The 15,721-nt window shown below is 60.4% G+C and overlaps 2 protein-coding genes and 1 long non-coding RNA gene across 8 annotated transcripts in view; 2 read left to right on the top strand and 1 right to left on the bottom strand.

Moving 5' to 3' along the window:
- The first annotated feature begins 309 nt into the window (after positions 1-309).
- Positions 310-8,475, top strand: SH2B1 (SH2B adaptor protein 1). 4 transcript variants are annotated; one of them, XM_028096792.2, is made up of 10 exons: positions 310-386; positions 2,418-3,448; positions 3,756-3,857; positions 4,102-4,193; positions 4,309-4,484; positions 5,991-6,203; positions 6,399-6,610; positions 6,762-6,989; positions 7,400-7,499; positions 7,683-7,772. In XM_028096792.2, coding segments are annotated over exons 2-10 (2,067 nt in total). In that variant the 5' UTR covers positions 310-386; positions 2,418-2,506; the 3' UTR covers positions 7,685-7,772. The 4 variants fall into 4 exon arrangements, with proteins under 4 accessions (XP_027952593.1, XP_087885188.1, XP_087885189.1 ...); XM_088029062.1 differs by lacking the exon at positions 310-386 and having other exon boundaries at positions 495-3,448; XM_088029063.1 differs by lacking the exon at positions 310-386 and having other exon boundaries at positions 496-3,448; positions 6,762-6,933; positions 7,683-7,796.
- On the bottom strand, positions 8,446-13,045 carry LOC114203445 (uncharacterized). The gene is made up of 2 exons (XR_003607983.1): positions 12,983-13,045; positions 8,446-8,775 (listed from the first exon to the last, which is right to left on the bottom strand). It is a non-coding gene; the product is annotated as an uncharacterized LOC114203445 (long non-coding RNA).
- ATP2A1 (ATPase sarcoplasmic/endoplasmic reticulum Ca2+ transporting 1) overlaps positions 12,497-15,721 on the top strand; it is a 15,045-nt gene continuing 11,820 nt past the window's right edge. For all 3 annotated transcript variants that reach the window (XM_028096787.2, XM_028096790.2, XM_028096791.2), the window contains exons 1-4: positions 12,497-12,723; positions 13,064-13,081; positions 13,493-13,575; positions 15,017-15,121. In XM_028096787.2, coding sequence (XP_027952588.1) covers positions 12,606-12,723; positions 13,064-13,081; positions 13,493-13,575; positions 15,017-15,121 — 324 coding nt within the window. In that variant the 5' untranslated portion in view covers positions 12,497-12,605. The remainder of the gene's footprint in view (positions 12,724-13,063; positions 13,082-13,492; positions 13,576-15,016; positions 15,122-15,721) is intronic.

The following is a 15,721-nucleotide window of genomic DNA, read 5'->3' as shown; positions in this document are numbered from 1 at the left end:
CTCTATGCCCTAAGCTGGCTTCTCTACGGCTGACACCTCTCCTTTGTGCCGAGTTTCCTCCGGGAGGGCACCTGGTGGGAACCCCTTCCCACAGTGGCTTTTGTGGTCCCTTCTAGGTGCAACCGGAGAAGCCCCTGAGCCTCCAGAGAATCCCCACCTCTCAGGCCTCGAAGGGTTTGCGCGGAATAGGAGGATGGCGGAAGTAAGTGTTTAGGTGCCCTTCCCTCTCGCCGCTCTTCTCTATGGTCGCTTCCTTCGGTGACGGGAAAAGGGGTCCCGGCGCCTGCGCAGAGGCGGCCGGGGAGCTAGTCGCGGAGTGCGGGGGGAGGGGCAGGGAGCGGGAGCTGCCGCCGCCGCCGGAGCAAACCGCGGGGACCGAGATGCAGGTGGGACCGGAACCGGAACCCCCCTCTTCAAGTACCTCTTCCCTCTCCGCGACCCGGCCCCGGCGCCTGAGAGGAGCCCTGGGTGGGGGCGGGCGTAGGGGGGCCAGAGGCGGGGGCGGTGCTCGGCTCCGCAGAGTGCTGCGGACCGGGCTGGTCCCGAGGCGGCTGCGGCCCCGGGGAATGGGTGGGTCGAGGGTGTCCAGGGAGTAGGAGCGGGTCGGAGTGCACTGACCACCGGGCCCAGAGGGTCCGAGCCGGGAGCGGAGCCTGCACCCTCCACCACCCGCCCTTCGGGAAATTTCAGAACTGAGCCAAGAGGCAGGTGCACCGGGAAAATGTGTCTGAGTCCTGCCTGGCAGAAGAGAAACTGAGTCACCAGCTCAGGAGCCGCAGGGTCAGCGGGCCTGAAGGGGGCTGGGTCTGCCTGTGGTGCAGAGGGTTGGGTGGGCCTGTGTGAGCTGAGGTGGCCTCTGCCTGGAGATTGGTCTCCCTGCTGTGTCTGCACTTCTTGGCTCGGTTCCCCTGTGCTCCATGACTCTTGCATCTCTTGGCTTCTTCTCATTGGTTTGGAATTGTCCCCGCGGTTGGAGTCATCTGAATGTGTAGGGTCTAGGCCAAGGAGGAAGGGGAGGGGTCGCTGATTGTCGGTCTGAGCAGGAGTCTGAGGTTTGGGGAGACTTTCTTGAGCTTCCCACACACACACACACCCCCCCCCCCAGTCCTGGTGCCAGTCATCTTCCAGTATAATATGGGGGAGGAACACTAACAAAGAGCCATGGGTTATAAATGCCATGCCCAGCCCTGCCACTTGCTAGTTGTAAGATCTTGGGAGCCCTCTTGTTTTTTCATTTCTCTTTTAGAAGAATTGGAACCCATAAAGATAGTAGTCATGGCGGCGGTTTATTGTGTGCTTACTTTGTGTCGAGCCCTGACATGTTCCATTTAATTCTCCCAACGATTCTATGGGTTAGGGATCATTAGCTCTGCCTTATAGCTATAAATCTGCATTTCAGAGAGGACATATAATTTGTTCCAGATCACCCAGCTAGTAGGTGGCAGAGCTGGGATTTCATCCCGAGTCCGACTCCAGATCCCATAGCCTTAACCACCAGGCTAACCAGCCTTTAGGGCACACTCCCCAGTGAAAGAAGAGGAAGTGAAAAAGCCTAGGGCCCCAGCTCCCTGTTATGTTTTATTTACTTTGTGGCCAACAGAGACTTGCTCTGACCCAACCCACAGTCTTTCCCCGCCTGGTGCTGCTGCCTCTGGGCCCCAGGCTGAAGGCACCAAAGAAGCGGGCTGTGACCATTCTGAGCCTCGGTCACACCGTGCCGGGGTGCTGGGCCCTGGGGTCCGCCTTCAGGACAAGTGCGGTTTCAATCCATCATCCATCCATCCTCCTTCCTGAGCAGCCTCCCTCCTCAGAGCTGGACCTCAGGATCCCCTGAGACAGGGTCTGTAAGTGCTACAGACCTAGCTCCCCTGAGAGCTGGGGCAGTGAGGGGCCGTGAGGGGCCGTGCCTGAGGCCGGGGCAGCCAGTCCCTGGGGACGAGCACTATGCAGTGGGCAAAACCGTAGGCTTGGAGTTCTGAAACTTTTGTGAACTTCGGGTTCCTCATCTGTTGTCAAGGTTATTAAAGCCTGTTGCAGGGAAAGGTAAGAACAGCACATGGGAAGCATGTGATAAATCTTGAAGGACCTGTTTTAGAGAAGGGAGGTGGCGTGAGTGATAAAGATTCCTTTTTAGAGGAAGGTGCTCCACGGCCGTCTGTCACTCCTGGAACCCGAGCCAGGGGGAGTGGGGTTGGGAAGACAGCAGGGAAGGTGCGGGGCTGGACCCCGGGGAGCCAGCTGACTGCGGCGTGTGCGTGTGCGGTGTGAGGATCTGGGAAAGGGGGGGGTCGGTGTGGTGTTCCCCATGGCTCTCCAAGGAGTCCTGACCAGAGTGGGGAGTCCGGCTGGGGGCGGGGCTCGGCCCCCAGTCCCCCCTCAGCAGTGACTCGGTGTATGTGCCTCTCTTCCTTCTGCAGCTGCTGCCGCTCACCCCGTGTCTTCTGGCCGCTTCCCTCTTTGCTGCCCCTCCCCACAGGCTCCCCCTCTCCGCCTCCTGGGGACCGTCATGAATGGTGCCCCTTCCCCGGAGGATGGGGCCTCCCCCTCTCCTCCGCCTTTGCCACCACCCCCTCCTCCTAGTTGGCGGGAGTTCTGCGAGTCCCATGCCCGGGCTGCTGCCCTGGATTTTGCCCGCCGTTTTCGCCTCTACCTGGCCTCCCACCCCCAGTACGCAGGGCCCGGGGCTGAGGCTGCCTTCTCCCGCCGTTTTGCTGAACTCTTCCTGCAGCACTTTGAAGCTGAGGTGGCCCGGGCCTCCGGCTCCCTCTCGCCACCCATCCTGGCTCCCCTGAGTCCTGCTGCGGAGATCCAGCCACATGACCTGTCCCTTGAGAGCTGCAGGGTGGGCGGGCCCCTGGCTGTGCTGGGCCCTTCTCGATCATCTGAGGACCTGGCCGGCCCCCTCCCTTCCTCAGTCTCTTCCTCTTCTACGACCTCCTCGAAGCCGAAGCTAAAGAAACGCTTCTCCCTCCGCTCAGTGGGTCGCTCCGTCCGCGGTTCAGTCCGTGGCATCTTGCAGTGGCGGGGGACGGTTGACCCTCCCTCCCCGGCCGGGCCCCTCGAGACCTCATCAGGCCCCCCAGTCCTGGGTGGAAACAGCAACTCCAACTCCTCTGGTGGGGCCGGGACCATTGGCAGGGGACCAGTTAGTGATGGAACATCCCCTGGGGACCGATGGACTCACCGATTTGAGAGGCTGAGACTCAGTCGGGGAGGGGGGGCCTTGAAGGATGGAGCAGGGATGGTGCAGAGGGAAGAGCTGCTGAGTTTCATGGGGGCTGAAGAGGCAGCCCCTGACCCAGCTGGAGTGGGCCGGGGAGGAGGAGGGGCAGCTGGGCCTACCTCAGGGGGAGGAGGGCAGCCTCAGTGGCAGAAGTGTCGCTTGCTGCTCCGAAGCGAAGGAGAAGGCGGAGGAGGAAGTCGTCTGGAGTTCTTTGTACCGCCCAAGGTGAGGCCCCGAGGAGGGCGGGTGACTGGGAGCAGACCATTGAGCCACCAGAGTGGAACAGCCCACGTGCTTAGCTTTGCTCGCTTGGGTTTGGTTCGGTTTAGTTTTGTTTTACTGCTCACTTTGGTTTTTAAAGCTAGCTCTTGACGCTGGGGTAGTGACTATGGGCAGGACTGGAAAAGTAGTGCTAGGACCCTTTGTCTAACTCCCTTAGAACAGAGAAGGAAAGATGACAGATCTCTGGAGGGAAGTGAGAGGTGGTCCCCGCACACCAACAGTTTGGAACTTGTTCTCTTTCCCTGCCCAGGCGTCTCGGCCTCGCCTCAGCATTCCCTGCTCTACCATCACGGACGTGCGGACAACCACAGCCCTGGAGATGCCTGACCGGGAGAACACGTTTGTGGTTAAGGTAGGAGCTCTGGGCTCCCGCCCTCGTGGAGCGCTTGTGCTGGGGAGCAAGCTCGCGGAGCAGGTTGAAGCCAGGGCCTTCGTGGAAAGAGGTGCCTGTGTGTCCAGGGCCTGGAGAGCGTGTCCCTGGGGCTGTAGCTTCCCTGGGAGGAGGGAAGAGAGGGAGGATGTTCTCATTCTCCTTAGGGTTGGCTTATGGCCCCCGGACCTGGAAGTGGCCTGTGGGCCTCCTCTTGTCCCCGTAGGTGGAAGGCCCCTCGGAGTACATCCTGGAGACAGCCGATGCTCTGCATGTGAAGGCCTGGGTGTCTGACATCCAAGAGTGCCTGAGCCCGGGGTGAGGAGCCTGTCTGCTGTCACTGAGGGACCCAGGTGGGGCGGGGGAGCAGCCTGGGGCCTTTCACCCGCTGGGTTTCCTCACAGCACCGTGTCCCCTGTCTCTGTCTCCGCAGACCCTGCCCTGCCACCAGTCCCCGCCCCATGACCCTCCCCCTGGCCCCTGGGACCTCATTCCTTACAAGGGAGAACACAGACAGTCTGGAGCTGCCCTGCCTCAATCATTCAGAGAGTCTGCCCAGCCAGGATCTGCTGCTGGGAGCCAGCGAGAGCAACGACCGCCTGTCACAGGGTAAGGGCGGAACTTCAGAGGGCTGCGGACCAGGCCTGGGCCCCTCTCTCCCAACTCGACCGTGCACCCCATTCCTGCCCCTCAGCTGCCCACCCCTTCCCACCGAATGTCTCACTTGTCCCAGGACGTGCCACGCCACAGACGGCCACTCAGAACCATCCCCATGCCCGCTTTGCATGAGCCCCATGCCAGCTCCCTTCCAGCCTTCTGTGCCTGGCCTTTCCTCCTTTTCCATAAGCCTCATGCAGACCTCCGCGCTGGCTGGAGACAACAGCTCTCTTCCCCAAGCTTCTGGAGCACTTCGTTCACATATTTGTTTTGCTTTTACTCTGCATTTCTGTACGTATGTCGTTGCTATCAGATCTAGATTCTATTTCTTGGCCTGACATACACAGGCCCAGCCATACACGCCCAGAGACGTGAGTCCAGCTGGCCCAGCTCACCTTTCCAGATGCCACTATCCCCTTTGTCCTGCTCCTCTGTTCTGGTTTAGGTTTCGTGGTGCCAGGCACCCTGGCTGTGCTCACTGAGTAAACAAATGGACTGAAGAATCTTGGAGCTAGGATGGACCTCACAAGTCCCCTCATTTCCATTCCCCTCAGGCAGCTAAGACCAGGGAGGGGGAAATGGCTTTTTGGAGGGCACCTGAGAGGCCCTGACAAAGACTGGGGCTGTGCCAGTCTGCTCCCTGCCCCCCTGCTCTCCGGACCCCACACACAGCTACAGCATTCCCGTAGGCTTGGGCCTGAGTACATACCTGACCGTGTGCTAGGCTCTGGGGCAGGATGGGGAAACCTGGAGATGCCTGAGACGCGCTTCCTGTCCTCTCTTTGGGCTCCCAGTCTAGCTGAGTTGACAAGCTATCACTCCCTCTGGAAAGCAGGACTCCGAAGTGGAGAGCCTGGGCTTAGTGTCCTCTGAGCAGCACAAGCGGGAAGCGCCTTGGGAGCTCAGAGGAGGAAGAGAATCGGGGAAGGTGGAATAGACAGCATACCACACAGGGGAGGTGAGAGTAAAGAACAGGGCTTGGAGGAAGGAAGCAGATGGCCAGAGCACAGCCGCGAGGTAGGGAGAGCCCTAGAGCTTTGGGAGAATGAGACAGGATGATCAGGCTCCCGCAGAGGCTCCAGGAATACAAACTAACGTGAGAGGGTGGTTGGGTTGGGCCAATTAATAGAAGGAGGATCTTTGATGCCTCTGAGAGTTGGGGACTTCGTCCTGTAGGCCAAAAAAGGATGCTTTTTAATGCGAGAATACTTGAGGAATTCTCTCCTGTAACAGTCGCTGTCATTTCAGCTGTTGATTCAGGAAAAACGGGCAGGTTTGGATCCTAGGACGTCCTTGCAGTAATGCTGCGGCCCCTTAGCAGTGCCTGGAGCCTCAGGAGTCGGTCAGACTGACGGGCCAGTGCTCGAGGAAGGGGCGGGCACCTCAGCCCGATGACCGCCAGCACACACAGGGTAGTTTCTCCAGTTCTCAACTCCACCCTCCTCCCTTTTTTTCCAGGGGCCTATGGGGGCCTTTCAGACCGCCCCTCGGCGTCCATCTCCCCCAGTTCCGCCTCCATTGCTGCTTCCCATTTTGACTCAATGGAACTGCTTCCCCCAGAGTTGCCCCCCCGCATCCCCATCGAAGAGGGGCCCCCAGCGGGCACAGTTCATCCACTCGCAGCCCCCTACCCACCCCTGGACACTCCAGAAGCGGCCACAGGTACCAGAGGTGAGAGCGTGTGTCTGCCTCCGGGCCTGGTTGCCCACCTTCCCGAAACTCTTGTCTCGGGATTCTGAGGGATCGGACGGGGGTGGCGGGTGGGGGCGGGGAGCGGCAGGTGGAGGGAAAGCAAGGCTTCTCTTCTCCCAGGATGGGGGAGGCTTCCCTGACACCCCGGTTTCCCTCCCTCTCTCCTTCCTGAAGGATCATTCCTGTTCCAGGGGGAGTCAGAGGGAGGTGAAGGGGACCAGCCCCTCTCAGGGTACCCTTGGTTCCACGGGATGCTCTCTCGACTCAAGGCTGCGCAGCTAGTGCTAGCCGGAGGCACCGGCTCCCACGGTGTTTTCCTGGTACGGCAGAGTGAGACGAGGCGGGGTGAATACGTGCTCACTTTCAACTTCCAGGGCAAGGCCAAGGTGAGGGAGGAAAAGGCTGTGTTCCCTGCGGGGAGCTTGCTGGGGCCGGGGGGGGGGCGGGGAACGGGGCCATCCAGGGGAGCCGGGGAGGAGGCTTCTGGAGCGGGCAGGGGCGTGGGCTCCTGCCTCACCTTGCCTGCCCTGCCCTCAGCACCTGCGCCTGTCGCTGAACGAGGAGGGTCAGTGCCGGGTCCAGCACTTGTGGTTCCAGTCCATTTTCGATATGCTCGAGCATTTCCGGGTGCACCCCATCCCTCTGGAGTCTGGAGGCTCCAGTGACGTTGTTCTTGTCAGCTATGTCGTGTCCTCCCAGCGACAGCAGGGTGAGCAGAGCAGGTCTGCAGGGGAGGAGGTGCCCGTGCACCCAAGAAGTGAGGAGGTGTGTGTGCCAGAAAGACGGGGCGGGGGGGCTGTGAGGAGGAGCAGCTTCGTGAGGGAGAGTAGGGTAGCGAAGGTCCTTGGGTGTGGGGCTTTGGAAGGGGGAGCAGGACACTGAGGACGTAGGGAGGCAGCGGGCTCCGTGTCGGAGCCGGGAGGAAGCGGAAGTCGGGTTGGTGCATTCCCATTCCATCAGACCCCCGTGTTCCATCACCTGTGTGTCTCCTGGATCCATCCTCCTCGGCCTTGTCTTTGCCCCTTGTCGGTCTTGCCTTGGGCCTGTTCTTCTTGGGGATGCTTGGTCTGATCCCCCACCCCCCTCCTCCCTTGACGTCTGATGTCCCTGTCTGATCTCTCCTTTTCCCCACCCCGACGTCCCATCTGTCCCCACGTTGCCCCTCCCCCCCCCAGGCCGGGAGCAGGCCGGGAGCCATGCAGGGGTGTGCGAGGGAGATCGATGCTACCCCGATGCCTCCTCCACCCTCATGCCCTTCGGAGCGAGTGACTGTGTGTAAGTGTGGTCCCCCTCTCACCGCCGCCCATGATCCATCTTCCATGGCCGGGGCGGGGGGGGGTTGCTCAGGAGATGGGGTGTGGGGGAGATAGCACATGGCTCCTGGGGGGCGAGTGCAGGGGAGGGCCCCGCCAGAGCTGGCCTCCCTCCACAGTCTGTCTTCTTACCGTTCCTATCCAGAACCGAACACCTCCCATGACCCACCCCAGCCCCCTGAGCCCCCTTCATGGACAGATCCCCCACATCCTGGGGCAGAAGAGGCGACGGGGGCGCCAGAAGTGGCGGCAGCAGCAGCCACAGCAGCCAAAGAGAGGCAAGAGAAAGAGAAAGCGGGCTTTGGAGGGGTCCAGGAAGAGCTTGTCCCCATGGTTGAGCTGGTCCCCATGGTTGAATTGGAAGAGGCGGTAGCCCCAGGCGCGGAGGCCCAGGGAGGCGCTGGATCCGGTGGGGCTGCGGGGGCCACCGCGATGGTGCAGCTCCAGCAGTTACCACTAGGGGGCGATGGAGAAGAAGGGGGCCATCCCAGAGCCATTAATAACCAGTACTCTTTCGTGTGAGACACCCTACCCCGCGCTTTCTCCACTCTTCTTGCTCCCCAGCCCTTAGTTGGTGAGATTGGGGCTGGGCAGGGACGGAGAGGAGCGGTAGGAATCCCCGCCCCACGTGCTTCCTGACCCTTGACGGCCAAGGGCATCTATGTTGGTACAAGAAGAGGCTCAAGAACCCTGTTAACTCCCCAGTTCATACACTACAGGTGCCCCATCCCCTGGGCAGGGGATTTGGGCTCCATTACCTCCCTGAGGGGCTGTTATGGTCAGCCCCACCCCTGGGGGCCATTTCCACATTAACCGCCCCCCAGCCCGGGGAGGGGTGAGGGGGAAGGGCTGTCAGTTATATTAAGGTTGTTGTTGTTGTTGTTTTAAACAAAATGGAGAAGCATAAATAAATAAAAGGGTTTATTTCAGTTCCATCACGATGGCTGTGGCCAGTGTTTGCAGTGGGGGCTGGGACAGGCGGGTCAGGAAGGCAGCCCACTCGGTGCCCACTCCGGAGCTGAGAGGCCGGAAGGCTGGGTCAGGTCAAGTGCCCCTGCCCTCCAGCCCCATGCTTTCGGGCCCATCGCTCCCCTGCGGGCTGTGCCATTGGCTGAGCCAAACAGTGCTTCCCAGGGTCCCCAGCCGAGTTCTCTTAATGGGACAGGACAGTGAGCAGCAGGATTGGCAACCTCTGAGGACCCTTCCTGCTCCGAATCCTTGAGTGAAGGCTTCCCACCCTAGGGAGAAAGCAGGCAGAGACCGCTGGGCCGGGGCTGGGGCACGGTGGCTGTGTTGGGAGAGATGTAATGTGGCAGCCACAGAGCCTGGCTGCAGAGGGGCCCGAGGGCAGCCTGGCTGCCCCCCTTCCCGGGGCCAAGCTGGGAAGCTGGAGGGTAGATACAGAAGAACACTGGCTTTCATTCCTGGCTTTTCCTCTCCTTTGCTGTTTGGCCTGGGCAAGGTGTTAGCCTCTCTAGGCCTCAGTGTCCTCATCTGTCAAGTGGGAAGTTTTATCTGGGTTGGTGCTGCGGACATGATCTGCTTGGCCTGGATAGCGTTTCCATTAGGATTTCCCACAGAACTTCAGATTACCGGCTTCTCCTGAAAATCCGAAGATCCAGCCTCCCGTGCTCTGCCTTCCACCTTCCACCTTCCACATCTGCTCCATCCCCACTGGCCCACTGAGGTCACGTGACCTCAGCCCCATGGGGATGAGCTTGCAACATCCCCCACCCCCTTGCAGCACCCCATCCAGCCCAGGCTCTGCTCTCTGAACTGAACTGCAGCCATGCCCTCCAGTGGAGGGCACCCTTGGGTTTCTCAGCTCTGCGAGTGGTGGGTACCCACAAGGAGGGGCCAGGTTCTGAAAAATCCCACCTGTTTTGCTTGGCCCGCTCCCTTCCTCACCACCCAGTGCTGCCTCTCACCTTCCTTCCCAGGCAGCATGGGGCCTATATTCTCGCACCCCTCAGCCACTGTCCCCACCTCCAGGAGGCCCTAGCCATGCTTATGACCTTGCTATTCTGGGCCTTGCGTCCTGTTGGGAGATGGACAGCAGACAGCTGGGCTCACAGGCCACCCAGGCTGGGGGCTAGCCTGGGAAAGCCTGCTGGCTCTCCCAGTTTTGTATAATCCCTGGGGCTCCCCCAAACCTTGACCTCAGGAGACTGGGGATAGAACTGGCCTTGCAAAGGAGGGGATGGTTTGGGGAGCTGGACGCTGTGTTCTGGAAAAGGAGGTGGTGAGTGAAGGCTCTGACGCCCCAGGGTAAGCAGGACCTGATCCCCTCCTAATCTAGCAGCAGCTGGTGCTGCGAGGCTCCCCTTCCCCCGAAACCCTGCCAGCCTCAGGGACTTGCCTCCTGAAGAGGGGTGGTGGAAGGGGCCAAGGAGCATCCCCCCACCCCCACCCCAAGATGTGCATGCCTTGGCTGGAGGAGCCTAAGAGACTGTTTCCCTCTAAGCCTCCCTTTAAGGATGGTTGAGCTGAAGTTCGGGACCTGTCAGGGACTGGCCAGGCTCTATGTCCCTGTCCTTCAGAACCAGGCTTCTCCCATTCCCAGCTGCAGCCCTCCTAGGAGGGGAGGAACACCTTGGAGACCCCCTGGGGAGGGATCCAAGAACCAGCGCCTTCTTCCATCCCCGTCCAAAACCCCAGCCCCAGCCTCCCCGTCCTCCCCCCTGATGCCCCGCCTTCTGCAGCTCCGCCTTCTGCAGCTCCAGTTGGGTGGCTGTCCCTCTCTGGCTTCAGCTTCCCCTCTGGGAAGTTGGGGGAGGTGGGAGGGGTCACCTTAAAGGGCCCCGCTGGCGGCAGCGTGCTGTAAAGGCTGCCTCCTGTCCTCAGCCTCCTGCTCCCAGCTCCCCTGAAGCCTCAATCCCTCCAGTCTTCTCCCCTTTCTCCATGTTTGGGCATTCCTGTTCCTTTCAGACAGCGCCCCGGTCACTCCTCCAGGTGGTGGCAGGGAGAAGCCAGAGAGCACCAAAAGGCCTGGCAGATGCTGAGCCTGACTCTGGCCTAAGAAGGTGGGTGCTGGGCCAGATGGAGGTGCCTGTGGATGTGACCCCATTGTCTGAGCCCCCCTCCTCAGGTCACAGCTCAAGGGAGGGGTTTGTGGGAACCATGAAAAGGGGGAGGGAAGGAGCACCAAGTCCTCAACTCACCCAGGAGGCTCCCCTTCCCCCAAGTTCAGGCAGAGGAAGGGATAAATATGGGGGGCTAATTTCTTAAGTGCCATCCACCCCTGCTGGCCTGCCTGTTCCCCAAAGTGAGGCTTCCCTTTCCTTCTCCTGCCGTCTCCTCTGCCATCATCTGCTCAGGAACTTGAGTGCCTGGAGAACCCTTTCAGTGGCCCACACTCCTCTGACTGTCCAGCTCAGGAAGCTGAAGGCCTGGACGCAGGAAGGACTTGAGGCTCCTTCTTCCCCTCCCTGATCTTCCACTGTTAACTCTCACTGAAACTCTCTCCTCTCGCTGCCCCCTTTCCTCCCCTGCCCACAGCCCAGGCTACCCTGGGTCTGCTCCTCCAGCAGCTGCCCTGATAGTAACCAAAAGACGCCCCCATCCAGGAGCAGGGGTGGGGGTGGGGGGCTCAGAGCAGCTGCTTCGACGAGGAAGCTGACACCAAGGCCAGCCGCTCAGCAACAACTTGTGGCTTTGCACCCAGTCCTGGGCCCCCACCCACCTGGCTGCCGCATGCCAGTTCCCTGCTGTCCCTTTTCCCCACTGCTCCCCAGACTTCCCTCTGACCCTGGCAGCCCTGTCTCTCTCTCCCCAGCTCTGTTCTGTCCTTATTTCCCCTAGACCCGTCCCCATCAATCTGCCCCCTCCCCACTCCTTTGGCCCGGAGCCTCTGCTCTATCCAGTTTCCCAGCCCCCTTTCCTTGACACCCCTTCTTCCCTTACGCCTCTTCCCGTGGGGTATGCCCAGCACCTGAGCACGCAGCCTCTGATCCTCTCTCCCCTGGAGGAGATACTTCAGGGCCAGGGTGGGTTGTGGACTACACACCATCTGGGGTCTGCCATGTGAACTCCTTGAGTTAACACAGTGGGGGATGAGGCCCTCATTCCAGGACTTGGGGTGACTCCTGCCCCCATCCTGAAACATTGATCTTTCCTCCTCTGCCATCAGCACATTCTGTAGCCTCTTGGATTACCTGGCTGCCTGGGTATCCCATTTTCTTGTGGGGGGGGATTCCCTGCCAGGGATGGAGGGGGCCCCGAAGGCCGAGTTAGAGCGATGGGGGGGGTAGTTTGGGGGAGAGACAAGCAGTCCTGGCTTTGCTCACCAGGGCTTGGACACTAAATCCCTTGTTGATGGCTGCAGCAACCCCTCCCGAGGGTAGGGTTACCGTCTTCTGCCCTGCCCCCTTGACCCTCTCCCCTCCCTACTTCCCCTTGTCCCTCTAGAGCCATTTCCTCTGGCCCCCAAAGGATGTCCCCCTCTTCCGTCCCCTGAAGGTTGGAGTATCTGCTGCCCTTTCAGCAAACCGGGTGAGGAAGGAGGCTGGCAATAGAAACAGGTTGAGAGTGGGTGGGGTGGGAGGGAGTAGGGGAAAGAGAAAGGTGGAGGCCAGGGAGTAGGAGGGTGAAGAACTGCAGGGGATGACTTTGGAACGGGAAATTCGGTACAACTGAGGGAGGGGTCAGCAAAACACAGACAGTGAAGTCTCTCCCTGCCCCCGCTTCCCTGGGGCTGGGGCCACCTTAGCTTCCCTTATGAGTGACATCTCAGGCTGCAGCCCCACTGTTCCCCCTCTGTCAGCAGAAATATCTTTCTTCTGACCCCTCCTGCCAGAGCCTCAGCCAGCCAATCCCTGATCTGGGGGGGGGGAGCCTGGCCCCCCCTACTCCCTCATAAGGACCAGCTGGGGGTTGGGGGGGTGGCCGGCTGCTGCAAGTGGGACGGGGGTCAGAGTTTCGTGGAAGGAAGAAAAACGTGGGGGGGGGGCAGGAGAGAAAAGCAAGAACCCCAGACAAACAGGCAGGTGTACACTGAGGAAGGCCCCCGAAGCGTGAGAACCCCCCCAGAAGGAGCGCACCACCCCCTGGCCCCCAGGAAGGGAGCACAATGGAGGCTGCACACTCCAAGACCACAGAAGAATGTTTGGCCTATTTTGGGGTGAGCGAGACTGCAGGCCTTAGCCCGGACCAAGTGAAGCGGCATCTGGAGAAATATGGCCCCAATGGTAAGTGTCTCTTGGAGGAGAGGCCAGTAACGCCCTCTTGCTCCCCCACAACACAAACACATACACACACTCACACACTTACACACACTGGAGTCTCTCCCTCCAGAGTACCTTGGGGACGAGCTGGGCCATGGTCCAGTGACTGCAGGGGGTAAGAGGATACTGACAAGACAAGGTCCCTGAGACTCAGAGTTTTGGGAGGTTTATGGGATGACCTTGGTGAACCTCAGATGCCCTTTTGGTGGCCTGATTCTCTTACCTTAGCCAGAATCCTGGGTGTGGGAGGCATTAGACTGAACCCCAAATGAATATGTCCTTTTCTTCTTTCTTCCCTGGGTAGAGCTCCCTGCTGAAGAAGGTAAGTTACTGGAATCCCTAAGCTCTCTTAATGACCCCCCCTTCCCCGCCAACCGTGCCCCACTCCCTTCTCCCCACCTTCTCCCTACTGACTCCTGAGGCAAATACCTTCCCCAGAGGTTAGAGTCTGGCTGGGGACAGGAGTTTCCAAGCACTTTCTCCATGAGGCCTCCAGCCCTTGAGCAACTAACTGCCCACTACCACTTTAAGGAGCCTGTTTCTGGACTCCTAGTGAGCTCCCTCAGTCCCCTCTCAGTACCAAGAGGCCTGCTCATCACCCCAGAACCTTCCTGCTCAGGCTGGAAGTCAGGCCACTCTCAGGCCCTAGATCCCAGCCTGCACTTAAGAGTCCCAGCCATTCATCCGCCAGACCTTAACCCGTAGGGGCCCCCTCCCCTGCCTCTGCCCCCAGGGAAGTCCCTGTGGGAGTTGGTGGTAGAGCAGTTTGAAGACCTCCTGGTGCGGATCCTTCTCCTGGCCGCCTGCATTTCCTTCGTAAGTGTGGGCAGGCATCCAGGGGCCGGCTGGGGTGTGGGTCGGGGGTCTGGAGCATCTACGGGCGGGGGGCTCCGCCTCCTCAGCTCCTCTGGTCCAAGCCCTCAGCATCCTCTTCCAGACTGAGGGGGGCGGGGGGCGCTGATGCGCGTACGCCTCGGTCCTCCTCCACACCCCACAGGCAGGTTTTATTTTAAGCTTTAAGGGTGTTCTCAGCCAAAACACTGAAGCTAAGCCACCCCCGCAGCTTCAAGGGCTTCGAGGGCTCGGGTTACCCCCCCAAGCGCCGGGCTCCCCGGCTCAGGCTCAGACTCGCCTGCGCTCCGGCCACCACCACTCCCGGCATGCCCCGGGGCGCGCAGCCGCTCCACCAATCCCCGAGCCTCCTGGCGCCCCCGCCCCGCCCTCTTGGCGCCGATTGGTCGCGGCAAAGACTTCCTCCCAGAGGCGGGAAAGAGCGGCTGGTGTGAGGGTGCCTCCGAGTGCGAGTGCGCCCGAAGGCCCAGCCAGACCCCTCACCTGTCCCCGGGCTCCGCTGCCGGCCGCCCATCAGGGCTGGAACTCCTGGGAACCCCTCCTCACCCGCCCGGCCTGACCTTGCCCGCCCTCCCCGGGGGGCCCCTCGCAGCTGCAGGGCCGCCACCTCTCTGGCCTGGGAGCTCCCCCCACCCCACCCCAGCACCCACCACCCCAGCAGCCTGCCTGCCTCCTGGAGTTTCTTCCTTAACATCTTAGTCCTGCCGGAAGACAAGACTGGGGGCAAAGAAGTCTCCCTGTCCCCGGGTCTCCTTCATGGAGGCCCTTTGGGCCCCTGAGTACTAGCTGGCAGGGCCTCCCTTCTCCCTTCTCCCTTCTCCCTTCTCCCTTCTCCCTTCTCCCTTCTCCCTTCTCAGATTTGCTCCTTGACATTTGCCTGTGGCTGTTGCCTGGCAGTGGCAACAGCTGGGGTGGGGTGTGTACAGGAGGCCCCGTAACACTATCCCCCCTCCTGCTCCCTCATGAAATTGGAGCTTCCCTGCCTTGGGCTGTTGGAGAGGGCTGTGCCCCCCCCCCCGGCGTCTCCAAGGACCACAGGGTTTTCCCTATGGAGTTTTGGCTCCCGTGGGATGGATGTGGCTGCAGGACGTCGTTGGCCCGGGTGTCCTGTGAGCTTTGTTTGCAGTCCAACAACCTGGCCAGGGAAAACCCAAAGCATTCCCAGCTAAACCCTGAGTTGTGCATGTGTACACCTGCCGGTTCCCACTGCATGAGAGCGGCGGCAGCGCTTGTGTGAGTCTGCACTTCGGAGTGTGTCGGGCCTCAGACCGATGAGGGGCTGCCGTATCCCTGTGATGCCCAGCCCCGTTTGCTCCTGTGCACGTTTGTGCCCCAGTTGCCCTTCTTTATGTGTTGGAGGGGCTTTATTACCATTAGTCTTCCCCCCCCCCCCCCCGCTCCCCAGGTGCTGGCCTGGTTTGAGGAAGGCGAAGAGACCATCACAGCCTTTGTGGAACCCTTTGTCATCCTCCTGATCCTCATTGCCAACGCCATCGTGGGGGTTTGGCAGGTTAGCCATGACCCCTCCTCACTCCTTCACATCCTGACACTAAACACAGAGCCAGCCTCCCTTCCCAGTCTCCTCCTCCTCCGTCACTTCCTCTGGGAAGTGTTCTCCGTTCCCAATGCCCAGTTTGGAAAGGGGATGGAGTGCAGGAAAGAGATGGGAGACCGGCGTTCCCACTGTCACTAGCTGGCTCCATAACCCAGGCAAGTTCCTTCACCTCTCTCAGCCTCAGTGTCCTCACTCATAAAATAGGGCTAATAATCCTGCCCCTGAGTTGTGCTGAGTTGGAATAGGATGATGCTTGTGGAGTGCCCAGCCCTGTGCCTGGCATATAGTAGCAGGTCAATAAATTCTAGCTTGATTTTCCTTCTCTTCCCTTACCACCTTCTACTTTTCCTGTCCCTTGCTTGCTGATTTTCTCTGATTCTCTTTTCTTCTCTCCCCTGAACCTCCTTACCTCAACACACATACCTACCCTCATGCAGGGTTTGTCTACTCCCCGATGCCAGGCGCCAGGACTGCGTGGCCTGCCTCTTCCTCTGTCATGTCCCTGTTTCCCCCAGGACTCTGGCCCCTGCCCCTCCTAATCCTGCCCGGCCAGTG

The sequence above is a fragment of the Eumetopias jubatus genome, unplaced genomic scaffold (genome assembly GCF_037043125.1).
Source record: "Eumetopias jubatus isolate StellerSeaLion01/CBP00866 unplaced genomic scaffold, mEumJub1_p1.0 scaffold_12, whole genome shotgun sequence".
Taxonomy (NCBI): Eukaryota; Metazoa; Chordata; class Mammalia; order Carnivora; family Otariidae; genus Eumetopias; species Eumetopias jubatus.
The sequence above is the reverse complement of the archived record's forward strand: the minus strand, read 5'-3'. Positions and strand labels throughout refer to the sequence as shown.

Excerpts from the sequence above, each read along its gene's own strand:
- SH2B1 (XM_088029064.1), top strand. The coding sequence starts at position 2,507 with ATGAATGGTGCCCCTTCCCCGGAGGATGGGGCCTCCCCCTCTCCTCCG. Across the intron at positions 3,449-3,755 it reads AGTTCTTTGTACCGCCCAAG|GCGTCTCGGCCTCGCCTCAG; the intron begins GTGAGGCCCCGA and ends TTCCCTGCCCAG. Across the intron at positions 6,204-6,398 it reads AGCGGCCACAGGTACCAGAG|GATCATTCCTGTTCCAGGGG; the intron begins GTGAGAGCGTGT and ends TCCTTCCTGAAG.